Source organism: Panthera pardus, unplaced genomic scaffold (assembly GCF_024362965.1).
Source record: "Panthera pardus isolate Hobbes unplaced genomic scaffold, ASM2436296v1 HiC_scaffold_2, whole genome shotgun sequence".
In the NCBI taxonomy this organism is placed as follows: Eukaryota; Metazoa; Chordata; class Mammalia; order Carnivora; family Felidae; genus Panthera; species Panthera pardus.
This window is the reverse complement of record NW_026526765.1, coordinates 145,631,481-145,658,683: the sequence shown is the minus strand read 5'-3', so window position 1 is coordinate 145,658,683 and position 27,203 is coordinate 145,631,481. Positions and strand designations below refer to the sequence as shown.

Genomic DNA, 27,203 nt, shown 5'->3' with positions numbered 1-27,203 from the left:
TTTGTTATTTTACCTCTATTTGCTTTCTTAACAAATCCACGACTGTAGGTTTTTATTCAGTATCTACTTTTTAAGCACCATGTTTGTGCTGAGCACTGCCCTGGATTCTTTACTAGAAAGGAAATGCAGGATATGTAAGACGCTGTCCCAGATCAGACTGCAGAACTCAGAACCTCATTGAGGAGGAAAAGCACACACAGAAGGCAGCTGGGGCTTCTGCGTGTGAGCCCCTCACTCTGGAGGGCTGGGTGAGCAGAGGTCCCCACGCCAGCAGGTGACTTGATTGTGAGGAAGGTCTCTGTCACTAAGCTCCAGACCCTCTTCCTCCGAATGACCTCCACTCCAAGTTCATCTTGGAGAGTGGACTTCAAGGATAGGATATTTTGGGTATCAGAGCAGAAAGAAAACAGTTACATTGGGAAGCTCAAGCTTGTGGTGGGGGAGGGTATTTTCTGGGAACAGATTCTGTGTTATGCCTGCACGTAACGTTACTTGAAACCTCTGGCAAAGACCATTAACCATAGCTCTAGAATGCAAGCAGATTGAACCGTCGTCATGCGTTGCCCCTAAAATCTTTCTCATTAGCATCAACGTGAAAAATGAGTATAAAGATGTCTTGGCATCCGTCATTCTGATTACTCTAACTCTCCCACAAGCGAGCTTGAAACCCATCATATATTTTGATCATATGCAATATAATGGGAATATTTTTACAGGTGGATTTTAATACACGACATGGAATCCGGTGTTGAATGGCTAGGATGTTAAGAATGTTTTCCATTTTCTCTATGGAAATATTATTTTGCAGTTTGGAATGACAGCCCTCACCCTTGATTCCTTACTGCACTTTCCTGTCTTCCTACTTGACAGATTGGCTCGACCTTCCATCTGCCCTCTGCATTGAGGGGTCCTTCAGGACTTGGCCTTGTGTCCTGTCCTTTTCTCTCCACTTCCTCCAATTTTCCCACTCATCTCAGAAAACGACCTAACTAGTGATACCTTCCAAGTTCATTCCCCCGGTCTGGATTTCTCTCAGTGACTTGCATATACTGCTACCTGCATGGCGTCTATGCTCAGATGACAGTGGCCAACGTAGAATCTTTGCTTCCCTCCTCCCCCCACCAGCCCACTGTACTCAGGAAATGGCATGGCCAGCCACTGTGTTTTCCAGAGTAGAAACTCAGCCACCTAGGATTCTTTTCTTTCTTTTATCACTCCCACATTCAGCCCCTCTGCAAGTTCTAGCAAGATCTGCAAACTATATCTCTAGCGCGCCCACTATCTCCATTTCCATGGCAACCCCACCCCCCCAGTCCAGGTCATGGGGATACTAACTGCAGCCAATCAGATGCAGTAGTCCTTCCTCCCCTGTGTCCTTGGTATCCCTTAAAGTGAGGATGAACCCTTCAAGCTGTAAACCAGATCATGCCATTCCTCTGCCTAATACCCTTCAGTGGATTCCTGCAGAGCCTGAAATGAAATCCAGTCTGGATACCGCAGCCAACAACGTCCTGCACGTCTGATCCCTATTTGTCTCTTTCGGTTCATCTCCTTCCACTCAGCCCCATGATCATTTAGTTTCAAACACCCTGGTATTCTTTTATTTCCTTAAGCACACTAAGCTTTACATTTTTTTTTTTTTTAACGTTTATTGATTTGTGAGAGAGAGGGAGAGACAGAGCGTGAGCAGGGGAGGGGCAGAGAGAGAGGGAGACACAGAATCCGAAGCAGGCTCCAGGCTCTGAGCTGTCAGCACAGAGCCCGAGGCAGGGCTCAAACTCACGAACCATGAGATCATGACCTGAGCTGAAGTCGGACACTCAGCTGACTAAGCCACCCAGGCGCCCCAAGCACGCTAAGCTTTATAAAGCTCATGCCCTTTCCCTGTGCCATTTCCCCTGCCTAGAAGGTTCTTCTCCTGGCTGTTGATGGGACTGGCCCCCCTTCTCAGGAACTTAGGCACACGTTTTCCCCGGTGCCCACATCTGCTGTCAACTCCAGTTTATTCTTCCCTGTTTCATCACTTGTTGGTTTTTCAGAGCAGTGTCCACAGACATAATTACTTTATCAAATTGCTTCAAGTCTGCTCTCTTGACTTTGTCTTTCTTTCCTGGTGAAAGTTAGCTTCTCAGAGCAGACCCTCTGTCTGCTGTAAATGCTGTTGTACGGCTAGCACGTAGCACAGTGCTTGGTGCACACTGAGTGTTGAGCACCCTGGATATTTAGCAAATGGATGAATAAGCAGCAGGTTAGGCTGGGGATTATCTGCAGAGTAGAATAAATTATGTTTGTTTGTTTGTTTGTTTGTTTGTTTCCTTAACCCTGGCTTTGAAATATGTAGCGTGATCAAATGAAGCCAAAATAAAACTCATTTGAGGTGTGGATGAAACCACTTGTAGTAAAAAGCAACTACGTGATAGAAAGTTTCTCTGGGGAAGTTACTAAAGAAGAATGTTCTCTTCTTCTGCAACATGCAAAATGATGTTGCTGTAATGCCTTGGCATTTAGTAGGATGTGTTCTGTACACATTTGAAACATGGCATAGATTTAATTCACTTGTATTACGCTTTTATATGCCCAACTTCCATGAACATATTTAATTAACATTAGGACCTATGCAGTGATTAGGATAGTCAGTATTAAATGAATCGTAATAGCTTTATTATTCTCTGCTAGGTAGACGTGGCTCCTGTCCTCAAGGAGCCTCACAGACAAGTGAGGGTGATAATCTTGCAAGGAAATCCTTACTGTTCCTCTGTGGTATCAATAAGAGGCATATACAGAAATCATGGAATAAAGGAGGGAGTTTTTAGATTTGGCTAGGGCACGCACGATGTCCTAGAAAGAAGTGAGCGTGGAGTCTTGGTGTTAAAGGAGTAAGAATCTGCTAGGTGGGAAGACTTTGCAGTCCACGGAGCAGAATGCACAAACACACGGAGGCGCTGTTAAGGTACTGTGTTCTGGAATTTCTGCACCCAGAGGGAGATAAAGGTAAGGGATTCGAATAGGCGCTGAAGTTGAAGAGATAGGCAAAACCAGATTGCAGAATGGGGGCCTTTGAATGGCTTCCATCTTGACAGCAGGGGGCTGATATAATTGATATTCTTACCAAGGTTATTAAAAGGTGGAGGATAGTTTTTGGTAGAAGGCTCTGGTAGTGGAGATAGAAGGCATAGAGGAGATCGTCCAGGAAGGTACAGAGTGAGAGAAGCGTCAGAGATGGTCCTCAGGAGAGTAATGGCACTTAGCTGGGGAGGGAGGAGAAAGGTGGATTTTTTTTTAAGTTTGTTTATTTATTTTGAGAGAGAGAGAGAGAGAGAGAGAGAGAGAGAGAGAGAGAGCATGAGCATGAGTGGGGGAGGAGCAGAGAAAGAGGGAGAAAGAAAATCCCAAGCAGGCTCTCTGCTCAGTACTGAGCCCAATGCGGGGCTCAGTCTCACAACCATGAGCGCATGACCTGAGCTAATATCAAGAGTTGGACACTTAAAGGAAGGTGGATATTTAAGGAAAGAGAGATGGGTCCTTTGGAGTGACAGCAGATGGGGGTTGGGGGGAAGCCGTATGTCACACAAGCCAAGAGATCTTTTAAAAAAAATTTTTTTTAATGTTTATTTATTTTTGAGAGAAAGGGAGACAGAGCACAAGTAGGGGAGAGGCAGAGAGAGAGGGAGACACAGAATCTGAAGCAGGCTCCAGGCTCTGAGCCATCAACACAGAGCCCTATGTGGGGCTCAAACTCATGAACTGCGAGATCATGACCTGAGCCAAAGTTGGACGCTCAACAGACCGAGCCACCCAAGTGCCCCAAGAGATCTTTTTTAGGAAGGAAGGAATGATTAATGTCAGACAGGTCAAGTAAGAATTAAGATGGAAGGACTGGATTTCATAATTAAGGTGTGTTTACTGACCTTCCCAAGAGTCCTGTTAGCGGGCTGATGGTGGCAAAAGCCATGTGGGCACGCTGGGGGATGAAGGAGAACAGAAAATATCACCTGTGGCACACAGAGCTGGGAGTGGGGGTGGTAGGAGGGATTGCGGGAGGGGTTCTTCTTTGTTTCTTTTCCTTTGTTTATAGTGAACCATCGAGATTTGCACTAGCTGAGAGAGGAAGCACAGAAACCAGATTTTCCATGCAGAACTGGTTTGGGATATAGCATTGCTTTGGATTTTTCCTTATCGGAAAATAAGGGGAGAAGGGTGAGATGTGGTGTGATGGTGGCCAAAGTAGGAAGTCGAGGGCATTTCTGATATTGGGGGGAAAGCATGGCCTTCAAGGGGAAAGGTGATTATTCAGAGTAGGTGCTAGGGAGGATGGGGGAATAGTCCTGTGTGAGGCTGCGGGTTCAGCTGAGCCCGAAGGCGCAGGTGGCCCCAGTCCATCTGCAACACCCTGGACAGCAGGTCGAAGCTTGGAGGTTACCGGGGTGGGCCCACCTGCATGTAACAGCAGGGAGGGCAGCTGTGAATGTGGTGAGGTCACAGTTGAAGTGATGGGCACGAATGGCAGGAACCAGCCTGGTTCAGGAGGGGAGTAGCTGGGAGGTCTGAGGAGCAGGTGCATTGTGAGTGATGGAGGGAGGGCCAGTCCTGGAAAGATAGGAGGCTCTTTGGGAGCAATGTCAGAATTCTCCCATCTAGCTTGGCATTTCTTCACCAGTTACCTGGGAAGGTACCTGTGCCGCATTTATGCCGCTGTTGCCCAGAACAGAGCGTGGAAAGCCTGTCTTGGAATTGCTCTCTGAATCTGTGGCACAGCTTAGGACTACCTGGAGGCTTGGTGACCCTGAGCCCTTTTGGGGATGGATTTGACATTTTGCCAAGTCATCCGGAGCTAAGTTGGGTGAAGAAAATAGACAATCAAGCTGGGTAATATCATTTTCAGTAGAAATGGAAATGTGGATTTAAATAATAGGATTATTTTTCTTATGTGACTTGTGCCACGCCCTGACAGCAGTTTCTAAAGAGGACAGTGACAGCATCTTTGGAATGTATATAGCTTCTCAGAGTGACTAGTTTGAGGGTGCATTCTTTTGGATGTAAACATCTCAAGAGATTTGGGGATTCCGACACTCACTGATACGAAGTTGAGCAGGCTTCTACCATTATATCCATATAATCTTTTTGTATCTGTTAGATTGAAATCCTTTATGTTAATATGGTATTGGAAGGGGTGAGACTCAACAAAAATATTTCTTTTTTAAAAAAAATTATTTATTTTGAGAGAGAGAGAGAGAGAACGCAAACACGTTCACCAGCGGGGGAGGGGCAGAGAGAGAGAATCCCAAGCAGGCTCAGTGCTGTCAGCACAGAGCCTGATGTAGGGCTTGATCGCATAACCGTGAGATCGTGACCTGAGCTGAAACCAAGAGTTAGACGCTTAACCGACTGAACCACTGAGGCATCCCTGAACAAGAATATTTCTGTAGTAACTTGTCCTGCTCTGTATTTGCGACCTGTTTCTTTCCTGGAAACTGGAAAAAAATGTCTTCGTTGTCTACTAGCATTTGTTCAAACTTTGAAAGTCCCCAGCTGAAAACTTAGGATAAAGGCAACACTCAAGCTGTTATATTGCCAAATGTAACTTAATTTGTTAAAATTTGGTATGTGTATGAGAGATTCTGCTGGCTGTCCATCTCCTCGAGGTCCCAGAAAGAAGTGTGGTACATTTTGCTGTCAGACTCCGGTCCTTGCAGAGTAACACTGATAGCATTATTGGGATAATAACATGGGGAAAAGCTATGCCTACAGAATAATTAAACTAGAAGGGGGGTTTGTAGCCAACATGGGGAAATCGCTTTCCTGACTCTACAAGAGCAGAGTAGCTGGGCTCCAACTGTAGCGCAGACGAGCCCTGCCCGCCTCCATTGCGAGTCAATTACCTGAGAATGCACTGTTCTCATTTTGGGTGGCATTCCTCTCATGCTTTCTGCTTAAGTTGGCTACTTACCAAAAGGCAAAGAATATGTCATCTCTTAGTGGGGGAGCTCCACTGGCATTCTGGCAGACGGGTCTTTCTTGCGCGTGGGACTCCCAGAATTACAGCATGTGTGGCACCCCTGGCTTCCTGGCTCTAAATGCCAGGAGCCCCCACAAGTCGCTGTGCAGTCAGAAATGTCCCCGCACATTTCCAGATGATGCCTCTGATTTACAGACTCCTAGAGCCTGGTGGAGTCATTTACCGAGAAGCCAGGGAAGATGCAGGAAACATTCTTTTCTGTCTCTTCCACTGTCTGCCTGAATGTGTGTCTATCTACTTACATATCTATCTCTCTCCTTTTTCTTTGTTATTTTTTTTTTCATTGTGTCATGAGGAATGACAGAAGTTGTTTTTTAATTTTTTTTCTTTGAGTTTATTTATTTTGAGAGATAGTACGAGCAGAGGAGGAGGAGGAGAGAGAGAGGGAGAGAGAGAATCCCAAGCAAGCTCTGTACCATTGGTGCAGAGCCAGATGCAGGGCTTAGTCCCATAAACCACAAGATCATGACCTGTGCTAAAATCAAGAGTCTGATGCCTAACCTATTGAGCCACCCAGGCGCCCCAGAAATGACAGACACTTTTTTAAAAGAACTTTTACTAAAGAAAGATTGGAAGGGCGCCTGGGTGGTTCAGTCAGTTAAGTGTCCGACTTCAGCTCAGGTCATGATCTCATGATTCGTAAGTTCGAGTCCACATCGGGCTCTGTGCTGACAGCTCAGAGCCTGGAGCCTGCTTCGGATTCTGTGTCTCCCTCTATCTGCTTCTTCCCCACTCACACTGTCTCTTTCTCTCAAAAATAAATAAACATTAAAAAAAAAAGAATCCTTACAATATTAAAAAAAAAGAAGAAGAAGGAAAGATTGGGAACAAATTAATAATCCAAGCAAAGGCTAAGGGAGAACAGAAGAAAAGAGAAGGTAGATCAGTAGGTGGAGAAGCCAGAAGGAATGTTTCTGCCACACTTGTCTGTGGTCCCTTGTGGTTTTCTCCCCAAAGCCAATTAAGATTTCCTATAAGGACGCTCATGTACAGTTGCGTTATAGGCCATAAGCGACCGCAGAGGCACCGTAAATAGATTTCACTGAGAACGTGGTTAGAATTGAGGAAGGGATTAGATCCAGACTCTTGATGAGGAGAACAGACTGTTCCTAAGGCAAGTCCATTCCAGCTTCATCAAGGATGGGGTGGGGTGCCTTGCTGATAGGCACAACCCTTTCTTTTAAAATGATGTGACTTACACGATCGTCCAGGAGCACTGACCCCGGAATAACTTCAGCTCCTGTGTAGCAAGTTTCTCATTTTAATTTTTGCAAAACCAATTTCTCCTTTTGCGCCAATACCATTTTCTAAAAATAGCGTACCTGGCTAGCATTTAAAAGTTAGAATCTTTACCTTGCCATGATTGCTAAAAAGTCACCTGTTATGTATTTTTAAAATCTGCACTAACACGTTGTAGACCGTTCATGCCATACTGAAGCTGATTTTCTACTTTATTTTTTCAGTTGTTCATGGTGGACAATGGAGCAGATGACTGGAGAATAGCCATGACTTATGAGCGTATTTTCTTCATCTGCTTGGAAATACTGGTGTGTGCTATTCATCCCATACCTGGGAATTATACGTTCACATGGACGGCCCGGCTTGCCTTCTCCTATGCCCCATCCACAACCACCGCTGATGTGGACATTATTTTATCTATACCAATGTTCTTAAGACTCTATCTGATTGCCAGAGTCATGCTTTTACATAGCAAACTTTTCACTGATGCCTCCTCTAGAAGCATTGGAGCACTTAATAAGATAAACTTCAATACACGTTTTGTTATGAAGACTTTAATGACTATATGTCCAGGAACTGTACTCTTGGTTTTTAGTATCTCCTTATGGATAATTGCCGCATGGACTGTCCGAGCTTGTGAAAGGTAAGTTTGTTTCTTTTCCTGAGAACGTAATTTGCCATATGGTGTCCTTGGAAGTGGGAGAAGGAACATGTTTTATTTAGACCAGAGGCACACATAGAGACTCACTCTTGAAAACTTTGGATTCTCCACTGGGCTTCTTTTAAATGAGCCTGACAAAACGTTGCTTAACAGTTTTGCTTACAGTAATGCCTTGATGATTATGTATTTTTCTTTCTGATTTGATCAGTTTTCAGTAGAGGGCTGTCTTTATAACCTGTGGCAAAATTTGGAAACCTACAAATCTTATAGGAGATTTCTGCCTGAAATGTGTGTTCAATCGTAATACCGAATCATGTTGGTGCCATATTGGTTATAGCATAGATTATTCTTGAGACAGAAATCCAGTGGAAACATTGGATTCAAGCTGTCTGAACTTCAAGGAATATCTCAGTGTGGTTTGTCAGTTGTAGTCCTTATTTATAATGGTGTTCATGGGATTGTTGATAAGGAGCTTATAGATATAATATTTGGTTTTTATTGAACTCAACAGTTAGTGAGACGGGGAAGTATTTGTTTTACTATATGAGGTGCTCTGGTGGTTTAAAGCTAGACACACATTCTCAGAATTCAGGAGTTTCCCAGTGAGGCTGACTGAATTCATTAGTAAATAGTGTCAGTGATATTAACCTTGTCATATAACAAACAAACAAAAATAGATTTGTTACATAAATAGAAGGAACTCTATCATAATGACGGGAGAGATCTCATGTGATCTTGGTTGGGAAAATCCAACTTGAAATTAGCAATAGACAGGAGCAATTTCATGGTTTATAGAACTGTTACATATTTGGATGTTCTTTGTAGTAACCAGATTTTTTTTTAATTTAGCTTTTGAAAGTCTAAGTTGTAGTATATATATTATATTATATATTATAATATTATACATTACATATATTATTATAGATAGATAGATAAAGAAGAAAAATATCTGTGTGAGAATTGTTGCCTAAATAGCAAATCTATAATGCCCCTTCCCCATTTCGATTTTACAGAAGCAATCACTTAAAGTTTATTGAGCCAGGTTTTTGGTAACTGCTTTTCATATTTCTAAATGATATTGCTTATTTTGCTACCACTAGATTTTTTTATCTAGATTTTTATGAAAGTTGGGGTTTGAGGGGTTTTTTCACACATGCACACCCCTTTCATGACTCTACCCCCAAAAGGGTAATTCCCATCTTCCCTATACATGCTGTAAATGCCAATGATCTACATTCCACACTAACATTATTGAGTATATGATCTGCATTTGTAGTTGAACAGTATAGTATGTTGTTAGCATTTTGATTCTTATTTTCCAGAAATCACCTCCGTTATATAAATGCTCTTCTGCTAGATTCGTGTATATTGAGCAATCTATCAATTTCAGCTTGAAAAACAATTCTTGCTTCTAACTTCCTTGTCCATCATGTTAGGGATGTCCTTTGGCTTCTTTATATGCGGCATATGCTTTATATGCTGTATATGTAAGTCACAAAATAAACTTTTTCTTAAAGTTTATTTTACTTATTTTAAGAGAAAGAGAGCATGGGAGGGGCAGAAAGAGGTGGGGGAGGGAGGGAGGGAGGGAGGGAGAGAGAGAGAGAGAGAGAGAGAGAGAGTGAGTATCCCAAGTAGGCTCCATGCTCGAACTCACGTACTATGAGATCATGACCTGAGCTGAAGTCAAGAGTCAGACGTTTAACCAACTGAGCCACCCAGGCACCCCTACTCTTTTTCTGGAACCTCATTTCTCCCTTTGTCTTTACTTATTCCTTCATTTTGGTGGAATTCTTCCTCCAGTAGCTTTTAAGAAAATGTGGGGGAGAGGGAGATTTTTTCCAGAGCCTACATGTGTATATATGGCCTATCTTGTCTAGTGCTTCTTTGATAACTGGGCTGGGTATGAAACTCTAGATTGGAAATCACTTTCCTCAGAATATTGAAGTCTTTATTTTCTTGTAGCATCCAGGATCCAACAGTCTGATAGTATTCTCACTTTTTCATGCCCCCCCCCCCTTTTTTTTCTGGAAGCTTTTAGGATCATTGTTCTACAATTGCATCAGAGTATATCTTGGAGTGAATCTATTTTGGGCTAGAGTACTGAGAATTTAATTCCTGTTCACTCTTGGAATTAGTGTCCTTCAGTTCCTGTAAATTTTCTTGAGTTATTTCATGATTTTTGTTCCTGTGTTTTGTTTTGTGGATAACCTCATTTTTATCTTCCAAACTTTCTATTGGAAATTAATTTCTTTTTAATATATATTGATTTCCAGTGTCTCATTTTTGATCCCTAACTGCCCATTAAAAAAAAATTAGCATCATTCTTTTATTGTTAGAGACATTGTTTTATTTGTCCAGAGATGTTAATGATAGCTTTTGAAATTTTTTCTCTTTGTATATGCATTGTTTCCCCAAAGATTCACTTTTGTGTTGATTTTGGCTTCTGTTTTTTTTTTTTTTAATGTTTATTTATTTTTGAGTGAGAGACAGAGCATGAGTGGGGAAAGGGCAGAGAGAGAGGGAGACACAGAATCTGAAGCAGGCTCCAGTCTCTGAGCTGTTAGCACAGAGCCCATTGTGGGGCTTGAACTCATGAGCTGTGAGATCATGACCTGAGCTGAAGCCGACTCTTAGCCGACTGAGCCACCCAGGCACCCCTTGGCTTCTTTTTAGGAGGTTTCCTTAAGTAGTTAGGTAGCCTCAGCTGTTGCTTGTACTTGCCAGTGAGCCACTCAGGATCTGAGTGATGGAAGTGTTTGTGTAAATCCAGAACTCTTGACTGTGGGCTTCACTGCATGGACGTTTGGGTGGGGGTGGGGTGGGGCACAGAACACCATTTTCAGTATCTTTATGTATTTTCTCTTTCCTGAGCAATCTGACAGGCTCATGGGAAGTTAATTCTCCTATCCTACCATGAAGGTGCCAACCTAGGTGATAGCATCGTGGGAAGTGAAAGACAGGGCAGAGAAGAGGGCTCACCTGTTCATCTGTGAACCTTCTCCCTATGGTGCTTGATGCTCTGCAGTCAGCCCACAGATCTTGTGCTTTACCTCTCCTGATAGTAAACCTCCCAGCTTCCGCCAGGGTGGCGAAAAGGCACTACCAGTTGCACAGACTGGAGAAGGGAATGTAGGTGTCTACCCGTGTTTACACAGAATTTGAACCTGTCCTTGCATTTAAAACTCCATCCTGATCTCCACTTGCAGAGGTACTGGTGCCAAGGATTCCTGAGTATTTGGGGTGGGGGTGAGTGGTTGATTCTCAGAGCCAATATGGCTGCTGCTTCATGTTTCACCACTCCTGGTCTAGCGTTCTCCTTCCTCAAGTCAGGTAGTCAGTTCTCATGTGGCAGTTGGCTTTTCAGCTCCCTTAATATTGTCTTGTCACTCCTTGCTGTCCTTCTGAGTTTAAGCTTTTTTGTTTGTTTGTTTCTCTTGAAATTATCTACAGTCGTTTTAATGGGATCCAGGGAAAGAGCCTAGGCCAGCACGTTTGTTGACTCCACCTGCTTTTACGAGAAATTCTGTAGTGACTAGGCTTTAACATCAAGTATCTGAATCTGTTTTAGAACTTGTCTTCCTAAGGATGGCATTTGAAGGATTGAAGTTATTTATTTATTCATTTATTTTTAATGTTTATTTTTCAAAGAGACAGAGAGAGAGTGCAAGTGGGGGAGGGGCAGAGAGAGAGGGACAGAATCCAAATCGGACTCCAGGCTCTGAGCTGTCAATATGGAGCCTGACGCCGGGCTTGAACTCACAAGTGGTGAGATCGTGACCTGAGCCAAAGTCAGACACTTAACCGACTGAGCCACCCAGGTGCCCCTAAAGTTTTCTTTTTAAAGAAAAGTAGACTCTTTTATGGTAATGCTTTGTTAGCTCAGAATCAAGGTATTTAGAGGCTTGTGATATTTTCTGGAGCAGATGTGCCTGTAAAGTTTGAAGAATAAGTATGGAAAACATTGGCTGATAAACCCATTTAGTTTATGAAGATTGCCCTTAGTTAGAAATGACACATAACAGCATAATAATGTGGGTAAAAGCATAATTTAAAGCTTTTTTAAAGTTTTATTTATTTGGAGAGAGAGAGAGAAGGTGGGAGGGGGAGAGAGAGAGAGAGAGAGAGAGAGAGAACACCAAGCAAGCTCCACGCTGTCAGCGCAGAGCCCAATGTGGGGCTCGAACTGACAAATTGTGAGATCATGACCTGAGCTGAAACTTAACTGACTGAGCCACCCAGGCACCCCCTTTTTTTTAAAGCTTTTTTTTTTTCATAGTTTAACAGGATATACATCTGTACGAGTGGTTCAGTGCATCTACTCTGCAAAGGGCCAGTGAAATAAAATAGCCTCAAAATTGTGCATGTGCCATACATGTTCTTTTCAAAAGTGGTCCATCTTAACTGTTGTTAGCTGTTCCTTTACTAAATTCAGAAGGCCTGATGCGAACTGAGTCACATCTTCTTCGCAGTCCACAGTGTGCATGGTTTTTAACATGCTGAGGTCACTCGGTGACAGACCAGTCCTATGGTCATATCACTAGAAAGTGAAAGTTGCCCATTTCCTATCAAGAATGAGAGTCTGTTGGGACACCTGGTTGGTGCAGTTGGTTAAGCATCTGACTTCGGCTCAGGTCATGATCTTACGACTCGTGAGTTCGAGCCCCGCATTGGCCTCTGTGCTGAGAGCTCAGAGCCTGGAGCCTGATTCGGATTCTGTGTCTCCCTCTCTCTCTGCCCCTCCCCACTCAAGCTCTGTCTCTCTCTGTCTCTCAAAAATAAATAAACATTAAAAAAAAAATGAGAGCCTGTGGCCTGCAGTTACATAAAGGACACAAAAGTAGTATGTCAGGGAAGGGAGAGAGACCAGACTCGACCTGGGATGCTGGGATATCATTCCAGTTGTTCCATGGAGGGGTGGTGCGGCCTCAGACCAACCAGCTCACTTCTTCCTGTCTTCATTTCTTTTCTGTAAACAAAATGGATTGGTAAGCTTTCCTCTTCCTTTAAAAAAATTTTTTTTTAAGATTTATTTATTTTTGAGAAAGAGAGAGAAAGAGAGACAGAGTATGAGTGGGGGAGGGACAGAGAGAGAGGGAGACAGAGAATCCAAAGCAGGCTCCAGGCTCCAAGCTGTCGGCACAGAGCCCGATGTGGGGCTCAAACTCACAAACTGTGAGATCATGACCTGAGCCCACATCGGATGCTTCACCACACATGCTTCACTGACCAAGCCACCCAGGAGTCCCAATAAGCTTTCCTCTTCCCAAGATAACATTTCCTAATTGTGTGAATATGCAAAGGAGAAGAAAATCATTAACCAGCTTTGTGATGGTAGATTTTCCCCACTTTTTTTTTCATTTGATTTCCCATTCTGCTGCACAAAAATCTCCAGATTGTGACTGGTAAGATTACAGAGGAAAAAAAAGAAATTTGCCTTATTTTTTTACAAAGTTGATTTTGATACAATGTCACCCACATCTTACACTTCTTAAATTTTTCCTTCCTCCTCCCTCCCTCCTTCCCTCCCTCCTTTTGTGAAGTTTGCAATACCTCATACAACACACAGCTCTCCAGTATCCTTGGTTTGAAATTTGGATTTGAATGAACTCCACCAGGCCTGAGTATTCTCTCCATATTAAAGAAGGATTCACACCAAATAGAAATTCTCTTCTTAGTTAATTTGAACCAGTCCAGGAATATTAAAAAAAAATTTTTTTAATTTTTTTTAAATTTATTTTTGAGACCGAAAGAGACAGCTCATGAGCAGGGGAGGGGCAGAGAGAGAGGGAGACACAGAAGCCAAAGCAGGCTCCAGCCTCTGAGCTGTCAGCACAGAGCCTGACGCAGGGCTTGAACTCATAGACTGTGAGATCATGACCTAAGCTGAAGTCAGGCGCTCAACCGACTGAGCCACCCAGGCACCCCAAGAATATTTTTTTAAAAGGAGAGAGCTTTTGAGATAGATAGAGAGGGAGAGAGAGAGAGAGAGAGAGAGAGAGAGAGAGAAATGGCTCTCTAGAGAAGTTTGCTTTGCAGATCTATCCCTCTCCTGCCACTGAGCACAGCACATCTAGAGATTTCTGGAAAATGTTCTGTACTAATGAGGGCATCCTGTAGGAGGCGTCTCTTCCTGGTGGTATTACTTATCCTGGCAGATCATGTTCCTCTGATTTACCTGTAAGGAATAAAAACTCCTTTTTTCTTTGACTTATCTCCCACCCTCCCTCCCTCTCACTCTTCTTCTCCCTACCCCCCTCTTTTCAGAAAGGTAGGAAGAAACCGAGTGACAACCATTTGGCATCATTTCTGTAGTCCACATTTGTTAGGAGGAGGCTTCCCTAGACCCGTATCTTTTCTCCTCTCATTTTTGCTTTGCCCTTATGTTGGGGCAGATATCAAACCTGGAAAGAACATTTTTCTTCTAATGACCAACCACGAAGTCACCACTTGAGCTAAAACCAACCCCAGAACACTTTCTGCTAAAACAACCTGGAAAGTGTGGCCTCGTGCTGTTAAGTGATTTCTTGTTCGTGCAGACTTAGGCTAAGGCATTTAATCAAATATATCAAGAGAACCTTCAGGAACATTTATGTCTTACAGGAAGTCTAAACCCCATCGCTTGGGGCCCCCGAAACTGGGAATTATCCCGTCATGTACTTTTTAAGGGTTCACTGTTTTTATGAAGAGCATAGGTGAGTGTTCAATCCAAAGTGTGCTTTACTGGACACTGTTTTTGAGGAGTGAGACCAGATACTGTGGACCGGGGCTATATTACACAAAGGAAAGTGTCTTGCTGTGTTTCTTGTTTGTTTTGTTTTTAATTTTTTTGTTTATTATTTATTTTTGAGAGGGAGAGAGAGAGAGAGAGAGAGAGAGAGAGAGAGAGAGAGAGAGTAGGGGAGGGGCAGAGAGAGAGGGAGATGCAGAATCTAAAGCAGGCTCCAGGCTCTGAGCTGTCAGCACAGAGCCTGACACGGGGCTTGAACTCACAAAGCGGTAAAATCAGGTAAGATGACCTGAGCTGTAGTCAGACACCTAACTGACTGAGCCACCCAGGCACCCCTGTTTTGTGTTTTCTTTTTTTCCTGCAAGAGTTCTCAGAGTGCATAAGATGTACAGGTGCACCAGGACAGTCCAGGGGGAAAAGGGGGCATTTGCTTGGCCACATCTTCTGGGAGCCCGAGTTGACATGTCAATAACTGAAGTGTCAGAGAATGAAAGGGGTTTTTACTTTCCGCACAATATTCTTGTCCTTTTTTTTTTTTTTTTTTACAGGTTTTGTAAATGTGGGGGAGGGGGTTGAGTTTGGGACAGAGAGAAAGGAAGGGTAAAGAATGTGGAGCTAAGAACTCTGGTGGCAGTGTTACCAGGCAGAGAAGCAGACACGAACAATCTGTAATAACGTAGAGATGGTAGGTGCTGTTTGTCACTGGAAACGATTTGTTCGGTTAAGAAGGACACCAGTGACCCAATAAATACACTGTTTCTATTGATCTGATTGCTCTGTCTCCAGGAGTGTTCAAGAATGCATTAACTAGTATGCATTACTTAAGAGGGAAAGTTTTCTAAAAATGACTTGAGAATGGTTTGCTCTTTTTCAAAGTGGGAAAATTGGACGGGCAAACAAGGGAACTTGTTTTGTATAGCTTCTTGTGAGCTAAAGTGCACTTTAGATGGATTAAGACATTCCTTTCACCACTAAAAACTGTTAAGTGAAAACAGGTTGGGCATTTAATTTTCAAATGATCAAAGACAGCCTGAGGAGCGGAGTTTCAGTTGTGTTGAGAATCGATTATTCGGGATCTTAAAAGCTTGTTTTATTTCTTTTATTAATCAAGTTAGACTTGTCTCTTTAAAAAAAAAAAAAGCTGTCACTAATAGTCTGCTACATTGCATTTTTTCTAATTGCCTGGAAGATGATTTCTGAAATGCAGCTGAAACCTCTTTTTATTATGACAGTATATTGGGGAATATTACAGACAAGTTGTGTCCCACAGTAAAACTTGATCCAACATAAAACTTCATATAAAATAGCTGCTTTGAACACAAGGATTGGTTATGTCTTCTGATATCAGCATCAATGAAGGAGTTGATAAGAAAAGTCCCTTTGCGCCTGGGTGGCTCAGTCGGTTAAGTGGCCGACTTCGGCCCAGGTCATGATCTCGCGGTCCGTGAGTTCGAGCCCCGCGTCGGGCTCTGTGCTGACAGCTCGGAGCCTGGAGCCTGTTTCAGATTCTGTGTCTCCCTCTCTCTGACCCTCCCCTGTTCATGCTTTGTCTCTCTCTGTCTCAAAAATAAATAAACGTTAAAAAAAAATTAAAAAAAAAAAAAAAAGAAAAGTCCCTTTGCATGATGAGAATATCTTATTTTGTAACTACACAGGTTTCCAGACTTTTAGCAGCAATTCATAGAGGATCTATGATCTGGGGTTCCCCTTTCATTGAATGTTTGCCTGAATTCCATGTCATTTTTATACATAGGGAGGTAAAACGGATACAGCCTTATTCCTGCATGGTAGCTGTTTACATCTAGGAAATTAATCAGCCTTGTGGTGGTTAGTTTTTTGTGACCAGGTGTGAATCTGTTATTCTAAGATCATACATTGCCAACTTCCTCCCTCTAGAGCATGCTTTTTAAATAAAACAGCTTCAGGTTTCAATAGATGATGAACTATTCAGAATGCTTAAATGGTCTGGATTCTAATTTTCAAGTTTCTCATTTCAAAAGAGTTTTTAGTTTGCTTTGTTTTTTATATGCTATAAGCCAGATTTTCAAGAAGGAAGAGATTGATGGCATCTGAGAGTCTCATTTGTTCTATTTATTATTACTATTTTTAATTATTTACCTAGGATCCAATGCAAGAGAATGTGACATGAGGAGCTACATCTTTGAACACTTGCTCACTTGCTCGATGGGCCATCCGTGATTTTATTTCATATTCTTTAGGAGATTCTCAGAAAGGTCTACTCTTTTCTAAGCCCTGACCATCAGCGATGGCTCATTTCCTGTTGATTTCCTTAACTTTGAAGCATGTTACTTGTGATCAGGTTTCTTCAGTAGTTGTCAAAGTGATCATAAAAGATCCATTGCAGTGCTGCGGAAGCATCCAACGGGCATCTTGATTGATCACAGTGTATTAGATAATTAGATTATTTCTTACCACTTAAAGCTTCGGCCGCTGCTAAGTAAACTCTAAGCATTTCATCAATGGATTTGTAATTTGTGGTTGATGGTAATGTAATACTTTGTAAACTTAGCCTTCCAGAGTCTGATTCATACATACGGATATAGCCTTTTCAGACTCATAAATGAGTCACAACTTTAAAACGGGCCTTTTCAAGTTATAAAAGTCAGCAGTTTGAAAGCATTCATCATCCATCTGTGACTTGCAAAGCATCAGTGCTCGGTATAATGTTTGCCAAATAAATTGGTCATTAAAGTCTTATGGAAAGAAAAGCCAATACTTTGTCAAGTTCAATTTTTTTCATTCCTCCATAGATAGGGTTTTTGTTTTTTGGGTTTCTTTTGTTTTGTTTTTTGTCATCTTTTTGTCTGTGTTTGTTTTTGTTTTTGACCTGCCTTCTGAGAGAACAATGAGAAATTAATATTTATTGACAAGATGCTTGGAGATCCTGGTTTGAACAGTATGGTTTGAAAATACCAGCAGTGGTTATATTCAAGCAAGAAAAACAAAAGAAACAAGCAAAAAACAAGAAGCCAAAAACAGCTCAGGAATCCAAACTCACTGATCTTATAATGATTTTATTATAGTCCCTCCCCCCACCATCCTGACATTCATGCTGATGTACACATTTAATGGTCTATGGGTCCTGAGTGTCATCTGACTTTGGAAAATCCATACAGTGTATTAGGGTGTATGTATGCAGTCCTGTGCAGCTTTCTCATGCCCTTGAACTTCAGAACCACTGTGCCAGATAAAAAGAAAGACCATAAAGTCTAAATGTAGATGCCCTAACATTCAAGCTATTTTGTCTTTAAGAAAATTAATATATTTCTTAGATATTACAGTGAGGCTCTATTGGAGAAAACTCAACTTTTCCCCAGTTGCCTGAAGGAATATGTATGTTATTTTTTCTTTTAATATCCTCTGAGGTGCCCAGGTGGCTCATTCGGTTAAACATCCAACTCTTGATTTCGGCTCAGGTCATAATCTCACAGTCGTGAGATCGAGTCCTGCGTTGGGCTCAGAGTCTGCTTGAGATTCTCTTTCTCCCTCCCTCTCTGCTCCTTCCCTACTCATGCTCTCTCTCTTTCTCTCTTTAAATAATAAATAAATTTATAATTTTTATTTTTAATGTTATCTTATTACAAAATAGCTTTAAAATAGCAAAAGAAATTGGAGAAAAGAAAAGCACCTTTGCATGTAATAAAATATACAAATTTTGCGAATTTCCAGAGCTTGGACAAATCTGCCTTCTATCCTAACAAACTTTCATAGCCTTAGTACATATTAAAGGACTTGCTTAATGTTATGGTTATTCATTTAAGGAATGAGATGAGTTTTAGAAGTGTATCCCAGAGTTGGTCTTGGGGGTGTAGAGCCCCCAAGAAGACTGCTTGGCTGGACACCCCAGGAAGTCCCGGATGTGCTGTTTCTCTGGTGCTTACCGGCTGGGTAGAGCAGTATGCAATCTTAGCAGTGGTTCCTGAGGTCCCACGAAGGGGAATGCCAGTTCTCGAACTCTCCCACTATGCCACATCCAGCCCTGTCCTGTCCCTGATTCAAAAGCCCATGGATTCATAAATAGTCTGATCACTGCCAAATTTCTAGGGATATTGGAAAAGGCCCAATCTTCAGAAGCCTTAATGTGGCCTGGTGGTGAAGTCAAAGCCGTTTTGAGAACATGGCCATCGTTTAGTACATGCTTGGTGAATACATGAAGGAATAAAACAAAACAAAACAAAACACCCTCATGCTGAGTTTCACCATAATTTTTGGCTAACGTGTAAGAATAAAAGAGGATTTGGGTCATTCTTCCGGTTTTTGTTTGTTTTACAACGTTATTGAGGTATAGCTTCTCTACCTATTTTAACTGTATATTTCAGTCATCTTTTAGTAAATGTTGAGAGCTATGCAATCATCACCTCTGTTGAGTTTTATAAGTTTCCTCACCCCGGGGGCACCTGGGTGGCTCAGTCAGTTAAACTCCCTGCTTCAGCTCAGTTCATGATCTCACACTCTGTGAGTTTGAGCCCCACATCAGGCTCTGTGCTGACAGCTCAGAGCCTGGAGCCTGCTTCAGATTCTGTTCTCCCTCTTTCTGCCCCTCCCCTGCTGGCACTCTATCCCTCTCCCAGAATAAGAAATAAAGACATAAAAAAAATTTAAAACTGAAAAGTTGCCTCACCCCCCAAAAGATCCATTGTTCCCATTTGCTTGAAGTGTCTGCTCTGTTCAGACCCAGACCATCACCAGAATATTGTCTCCATAGATTGGCTTTGCTGAGCCTCTCACCGAGACAGAGTCAGATAATGCATAGTTTTTTCTTTTGCCTCACTTAAAGGTTTTTTGATGTTCCTTCCCGCTGTAGCATGTATTACAGTTTGTTCCTTTTTATTGACCTATAGTGTTCTGGTGGTAAGGACATGTCACACTGCATTCACCCACTCACCAGTTGGTACACATTAGAAGGCTTCCTGTTTGGGGGCTGTTGCAAATAGAATCGCTGTGAACTCTTTGCCCAGAGATCTCTGTGCAAAATGGGTTTTGTTTTTCTTGGTCCCAAGAAAAACAAGATGCACTAGGCACTAGATGCAAGATGCACTAGATGCACTCCTAGGCATCTAGGAGTGGCCTGTACCATCTTACCTTCCCACCAAAAATCAACCATCTGTGAGGGGTTAATGGGGGAGGGGCAGAGAGAGAGGGAGACACAGAATCCAAAGCAGGCTCCAGGCTCTGAGCTGTCAGCACAGAGCCCGACGCGGGGCTCAAACTCTTGAACCGCGAGATCGTGACCTGAGGAGAAGACTGACACTCAACCAACTGAGCCACCCAGGCGCCCCTATTTATATAATCTTATAACCATTCTAGCAGGTGCAAAGTAGTGTCTTACTGTGGTAATTGGCAGTTCTCCACTGACCAATGATGACGAACACCTTTCGTATAATCATCAGACATGTATGTATCTTCTTGGGGAAATGTCTTTTTAAATTGTTTGCCCATTTTCACATTGGATCGTTTATCTTACTATGGTATAAGAGTTTTTGCTATATTCCAGGGCGCCTAGGTGACTCAGTCAGTTAAGCGTTTGATTCTTGATTTTGGCTCATGTCATATTCTCGTGGTTTGTGAGATCGAGCCCCACGTCAGCACAGAGCCTGCTTGGGATTCTCTCTATCCCTCTCTCTGCCCCTCCCCTACTCATGCTCTTTTTCTCTCTCTCAAAAATAAATTAAAAAAAAATAGTAAAAGATCTTTAAAGATTGTTTTCTCTATATTCTGATTACCAGTCCTTTCTCAGATATGTGATTTGCACATATTTTCTTCGGCTTGTTCATTCGTGTGTTTTTTGAACACCATATTTTCTGCAGCGACCGTCTTTTCTTGCTCTAAACAACTCTCACATGGCCTCCCAAAGACTGCAAAAAAAGCCAGCTTCGTGTACCCAGGGGGCTGTGATGAACTCTTTGAAGAGACTTGACTCCCTTGTTAAGTTTTTCTGCTTTGTATGCTGCTTCTTGCTGCTTTTTGCTACCCTGAAGTCTTGCGTTTCTAGTAACCACTATTTTCTAGTAACAGAAAGCCAGGAAGGAGCAAGGGAGATTGTTTATTTAACCCAAGTTAAAAAAATATCTTTCCTGTTGTTGCATTGCTTTGATGATTGTAATAACTAGGAAAGGGGAAGTCTAGAGAGTGTCCGTCCCTTTAATATTTAGGGGAAGATGTTCCTGACTTGCATCTATTGGGGATATTTAAAATTCCTTTTTTTTTGTCCCAGTTAAGGCAATAATTTGCTTTAAACGATCTATAGGTATCTTTGGGACTAAGGGTAAACGGTTGTAACAGGCGGGACCCTGTTTTAGGGATGTAGCTAAAGATTGTTAGAAACCAAACCCCCCTCCCCTAGTTTGTGTGACCTCACTGGACTTTATGACAGTCCAGTGTCATGGCTTTGGAAGAGTGATGCTCTAGCCATGGGCTGCCTGGCCAGATCCCATTGCTTGATTATCCTGCATAGTATGCTTGGTACCACAGTGACAGGGTATCGTAGTACGACTCACAGGAAAGTGCACCTGGTATCTGACATTCAGTATTCCACAGTGGCTCAGAGGCAAGGGATTTTTGAGTAGCCACTCCTAATATCTATTGCTTGTCATAGATTTAATATTCTAAAAGCTTTCTGTGTTACATAAGGAAGACTGTTTTAGTTTACTGAATTGCATTGAATAGTCTAACAGAAGAAGATGCCATTTTAAAATAAATTCTTTGCAGGGGCACCTGGGTGGCTCAGTTGGTTGAGCATCTGAGTCTTGATCTCAGCTCAGGTTCGTGAGTTCAAGCCTTCATTGGGCTCTGCACTGATGGCAACCCCCTGCTTGGGATTCTGTCTCTCCTTCTCTCCTTCTCTCCTCTGCCCCTCCCCCATTTGCTCTCTCAAAATAAATAAAAAATACTTACATAAATAAAATTTTGCAGGCGTTGTGATATCTAGTGTGGGGCTTTAGAACTACTTATGCAACGTCCATGTAAGGATCATGGTCTGTAAATGTGAAAGCCACAAAGTGAGGCAAAAAGTATTCAGATCGGGCTGCCTGGACTTCCAACTTTGGCTCAGGTCATAATCCCACGGTTCGTGAGTTTATGCTCTGTATCAGGCTCATGCTGTAAGCGAGGAGCCTGCCTTGGATCCTCTGTCCCCCTCTCTCTTCCCCTCTCCTGCTCACACTCTCCCTTTCAAAAACAAACATTAGAAAAAACACCTTATATTAAAGACATATTCAGATCAAGCTGGATTGAAGAAAATATCTTTTGCCAGTGGTCAGAGTGAAAAGTTAAATATAATAACTTTCCTGATTTAAGTAAATGGTTCCCAATATTTCATGTGAGTGGGCATTTTAGTGGTTATAAGCTCTCTGTTTTGAACAAAACCAAACCTGTGTTAGACATCTATGGAGAAGCATCCTGGATCTCCACTTATTATTACTTTGGGGTAATTGTATGCTTTTTTCCCAGAAGTCATTATAAAATTTTTTTTTATTATGTTTCTTTATTTTTGAGAGCAGAGAGAGACAGAGCATGAGTGGGGGAGGGGCAGAGAGAGAGGGACACACAGAATTTGAAGCAGGCTCCAGGCCCTGAGCCCCTGGACATGGGGCTGTAACCCACGAACCGTGAGATCATGACCTGAGCCGAAGACTGACACTCAACCAACTGAGCCACCCAGGCGCCCCTGCCCCACCCAGAAGGCATTATAAAATGAAGCATCTAATACAGAAAAATCAGCTTTGGTCAGTAATTTTAATCTGGCTTAGTGGTGGCCAGCTCTTAGAATTTCTGGCTCACTGTGTGTCTGAAAAGGAGTGAGTATTCTTAGATTTCCTACTGTTATTTTTCTCATCTGCCTACTGTGCTTTCTAGTGGTTACTAAGGTGTTTTTGTTTTGTATCTTTATATAGGTTCTACGAAGCTCAGGGGTGTCACTTTAAAGTGAGAGGCCACTCTGTCGGGTTTTGCATTCCTGATTAAGGATTCTTCATTTTTTATAATACCAATAGCTTTTGATTCTCTTCTCATCCACCATTCACCCACTGTATCTTCCTGATTCCTGTTCTTTGAGCCCTACCAAGGCCATTGGCACTTAGAGTGATGTGACAGGTGTTTTGTGTAGGGGTGTGATGATGGATATAGTAAGGGGGATGAAGGTACCATCATAGGCAGGTTTGATGTGGTCTTTGAGAAGAACCAGAAAGACTATTGAAGTCTTTGGTCACTAATATAATATAATATGCTCAAAACCTTCATCTGTTGCTGGTTAGGTAAGGAGATGCGTTCTCTCTCCAGTGTCAAGGTATTCTTTGAGCATCTATGGTATTTTCCACCCTGTGTAAATGAAGGTATAAAAGTCCCACTCGAACCAAACTCTTCAAGGATAAAAACCATATCTAGTAACATCTTGATCCCAAGAGCGCAGAGCCCTTTAGCACCTTGGTCTTGTAAGACCTTATGAGTTTTCTAGTTCTCTAGTTATCTAGATCAAGACCAACAACAACTATCATCACTCCATGAGGACTTGTGAGGGAAATGTTTCTGCACAAATGTGTGCCCATCAGTCAGAACGATAGAGGGCTGATGAGTAACACTCCATGAGTGACTTCACGTAGTAAGTTTAAAACTCCAAGAAACATAGAGAATACTTCTAATAGGAATAAGGTATGTTAAATATAGAAAAAAAAACCTTATGTCTTTATTTTATTATCTTCTAGAAACTGGTTCATTTGTAAGCAGTTAGAGTTTTACTATTTAGTAAGTTAACAAAAGTTAATGAGGAGCTCTGTGTTAATTAAGAAAATATTTTTTTTTTAGAGAGAGAGCATGAGCAGGGGAGAGGGGCAGAGGGAGACAGAGAGAATCTTAAGCTCCATGCTCAGTGTGGAGCCCAACACAGGGCTCTATTCATTCCATGACCCTGGGATAAGGACCGGAGCGGAAATCAAGAGTTGGATGCTCAATTGACTGAGCCACCTGGGTCAGTCTTTGAAGCAGGGGCAAAAATAGCATTTGTTGAGTTTTTTTGTTTTTTTTTTAACATTGGTATGTAACATATAAGTTTTAGGTATGCAACATTAAAATTAGACAATTGTATCTACTACAAAGTGATCACCGTGAAAAGTCTAGTTAGCATTCATTACCATACAATTGACCCCCTTCACCCATTTCATACACCCCACATCCCCCTTCCCCTCTGGTAACCGTCAACCTGTTCTCTGTATTTATGAGTTGGTTTTTATATTGTTTTGTCTGTTCATTTTTTTGGGTCCTTTTTAGATTCCACATATTAGTGAAGTTATATGGTATTTGTCTTTCTCCATCTGTTTTATTTTACTTAGCATAGTATCCTTAAGGCCCCTCCATGTTGTTACAAATGTCAATATTTCCTTCTTGTTTATGGCTGTGGACTACTCCATATACCACCTTCTTTATCCTTTCATCTGTTGATGGACACTTCCATCTGTTGATGGACACTTACTTTCCGGATCATGGACACTTTGTAAATAATGCTGCAGTGAATATAGGGGTGCATACATCTTTTCAAATTAGTGCTTTAATATTCTTCAAATAACTACCCTGAAGTGGGATAGCTGCAGCATATGGTAGATCTGTTCTTAACTTTTTGAAGATCCTCCATATTGTTTTCCAGAATGGCTGCACCTGTTGAAATTCCCACAAACAGTGTATGAGGGTTCCCTTTTCTCCATATGCTCTCAATACTTATTTCTTGTCTTTTTGATCCTAGCCATTCTAACAGGTGGGAAGTGACATCTCCTTGTGGTTTTGATTTGCATTCCCCTAATAGTGAGGTTGAACATCTTTTCATATCCCTGTTGGGCATCTCTATGTCTTATTTGGAAAAATGTCTATTCAGATCCTCTGACCACTTTTGTTTTTTAAAGTTTCTTTAATTTGAGAGAGAGAGAGAGAGAGAGAGAGAGAGAGAGAGAGTAGGGGAAGGGCGGAGCAAGAGGGAGAGAGAGAATCCCAAGCAGGCATCACTTTATCAGTGCAGAGCTCAATCTCACAAACCATGAAATCATCACCTGAGCCAAAATCAAGAGTTGGAGGCTTAACCGACTAAGCCAGATGGGTACCCCTGTGCCCACCTTTTTAATCTCTTTTTAAAATTATTGAGTTTTATGAGTTTCTTATACATTTTATATATTAACCTTTTCTTGGATGTATGATTTGCAAGTATCTTCTCTCATTCAGTAGGTTGACTTTTCATTTTGATAATGGTTTCCTTCACTGTACACATACTTTTTTAGTTTGAAGTAGTCCCATTTGTTGATTATCACTTTTGTCTCCTTCGTTTTGGAGTTAGATCCACAAACACATCACAAAGACAGATGTCAAGCGGCTTACTGCCTATGTTTTCTTCTAGGAATTTATTGTTATTGGGTCTTACCTTTAAGTCTTTAACCATTTTGAGTTAATTTTTGTGTATGGTGTAAGGTAGTGGTCCAGTTTCATTCTTTTCCATGTGGCTGTAAGGTTTTCCCAGAACCATTTGTTGAAGAGATTGTCCCTTCTGTATTTTATGTTCTTGGCTCCTTTGTCATAAATTACTTGTTAATACCTCTGGCTTTATTCTCCTTTCTCAAGATTGCTTTGGCTATTTGGGATCTTTTGAGGTTTCATTAAATTTTAGAATTGTTTTAGTTCTGTGAAAAATGTCATTGGATTTTAATATGGATTGCATTGGCTCTGTAGATTGCTTTGGGTAGTATGAACATTTAACAATATTGATTCTTGTAGTTCATGAGCATGGTATAGCTTTCCAATTATTTGTGTCTTCAATTTCTTTCATCAGTGTCTTAGTTTTCAGTGTACAAATCTTTCACCTCTGTGCTTAAATTCATTCCTGGTATTTTATTCTCTTTGATTCAGTTATAAATAGAATTGCTTTCTTAATTTTTACTTTCTGATAGTTCATATATAAACTATAAAGATATAAATACATATAAACATATATATATTAGTGTACAGAAATGCCACAGATTTCTGTTTAATGATTTTATGCCCTGCAACTTTACTGAATTCATTTCTTCTAACATTTTTCTGATGGAGACTTCAGGGTTTCTGTATATAATATCCTGTCATCTGCACGTAGTGGCAGTTTCACTTCTTCCTTTCCAATGTAGATGCCTTTTATCTCCTTTTCTTGCTTTACTGCTTTGACTACTTGCTCAATTTTTGAAGACTGCAGGCACATTGGTCTTGGGAATTTGAAACCTTCATAATGTGGTAGACGGACAGGCAGAAGGCCTCACAGAAATTGACAGACATGGTATAGCATTGCTTCAAATGCTTTTCAGTGTTCAGCCTGGTAATGTTTTCATTTACTCCATTGGAGCACACAGACTTCTGATGGAGTATCTGTCTTGCTTTATGGGCTTTCAGCATCTGTGTCGTTACAGCCACTGACTGGGATTTGCAAAGGGAAGGCAGAGGGAACCCCATCCTGAGGCAACACTCGGATAGAGCTCCACAGTGCAGAGAAACATGCAGATGATATGAGTGCCCCCAAAAGCATCATTCCATCTTTTCTTTCTCAAAATCTACTGTTCAAAGATCACTGCTGTTGTCCCCCCTGGCACTCAGCTTGGGTCCCACAGTGTGTTTAATGTCATGGGTGCTTCCCGAAAGTCTCATTAACAGTAATGTGCAACTTAACATCACTCCTTAATGCACACAGCAAGTGTGCTAAACTTGAACTAATGCTAAACAGGAACTACTTCCTCTGTCCACCTAAAGTGAATGCAGCAAGATATGAAAGAAAGGCTCTGATCTATTGGATGATCCTGGGCTCTGACCTCACTGACTTTGGGTAACATCATGGTCCAAAGAACTTCTGAGAGTTCTGAACATGGCCTTCCGAAAAAGAACAACATGGGTTTCACACCATACAGTCATATCTTCAAGTAACCACAGCACTGTAGCGATCCAAGCAGGCTTTTGAAAGATAACATAAGAAGTTTTTCATGGCATTTTCTCCAGTTTTACTTTTTATTAAACAATTTATCTGGCTTGGTCTTTGTCTTACTATGTGTTTTTTCTTGATCATTTTTTTTGTAGGGACAAATATCTGGAAGCACTGAGGAAACAAAATTATTCTTTCCAGTGTACTAAGCTATTTAAAGCAAGGATTCACAAACTATGGATGGCCCATGAGCCAAATTTGACCCACTTCTTGTTTTTGGACATCCCATGTGCTAAGAACAGTTTTTACCTTTTTAAATAATTTCACAGAAGGGTAGAATATGTGACAAGACCATATGCAGTCTGCAAAGCCTAAAATATTTACTATCCAGCCTTTTCTGGAACAAGTTTGTTGACCCCAATCTTAAAAGTGTCATTATTGTCAGATTTGTTTTAAGCAAAATGTGATAGTATAAATTACAAAGAATTCTAATTTTACTTTGAAGTTCAGACAGTAAATGTATATTTGTTGCAGCTTAAATGGGTTTTTTTAATAGCCATTGTGACATATTTAAAGGCTAAATATATAAAGGACTTGGGTGACCAAGGAGGATACATTGACATTG

At 41.6% G+C, this 27,203-nt stretch overlaps 1 protein-coding gene across 1 annotated transcript in view; it reads left to right on the top strand.

The window, feature by feature from the left end:
- Positions 1 to 27,203, top strand: part of KCNN2 (potassium calcium-activated channel subfamily N member 2) — a 467,760-nt gene that overhangs the window by 348,737 nt on the left and 91,820 nt on the right. Inside the window, exon 6 of the mRNA XM_019469623.2 lies at positions 7,480 to 7,898. Within this exon, the coding sequence (XP_019325168.2) occupies positions 7,480 to 7,898 (419 nt within the window). The remainder of the gene's footprint in view (positions 1 to 7,479; positions 7,899 to 27,203) is intronic.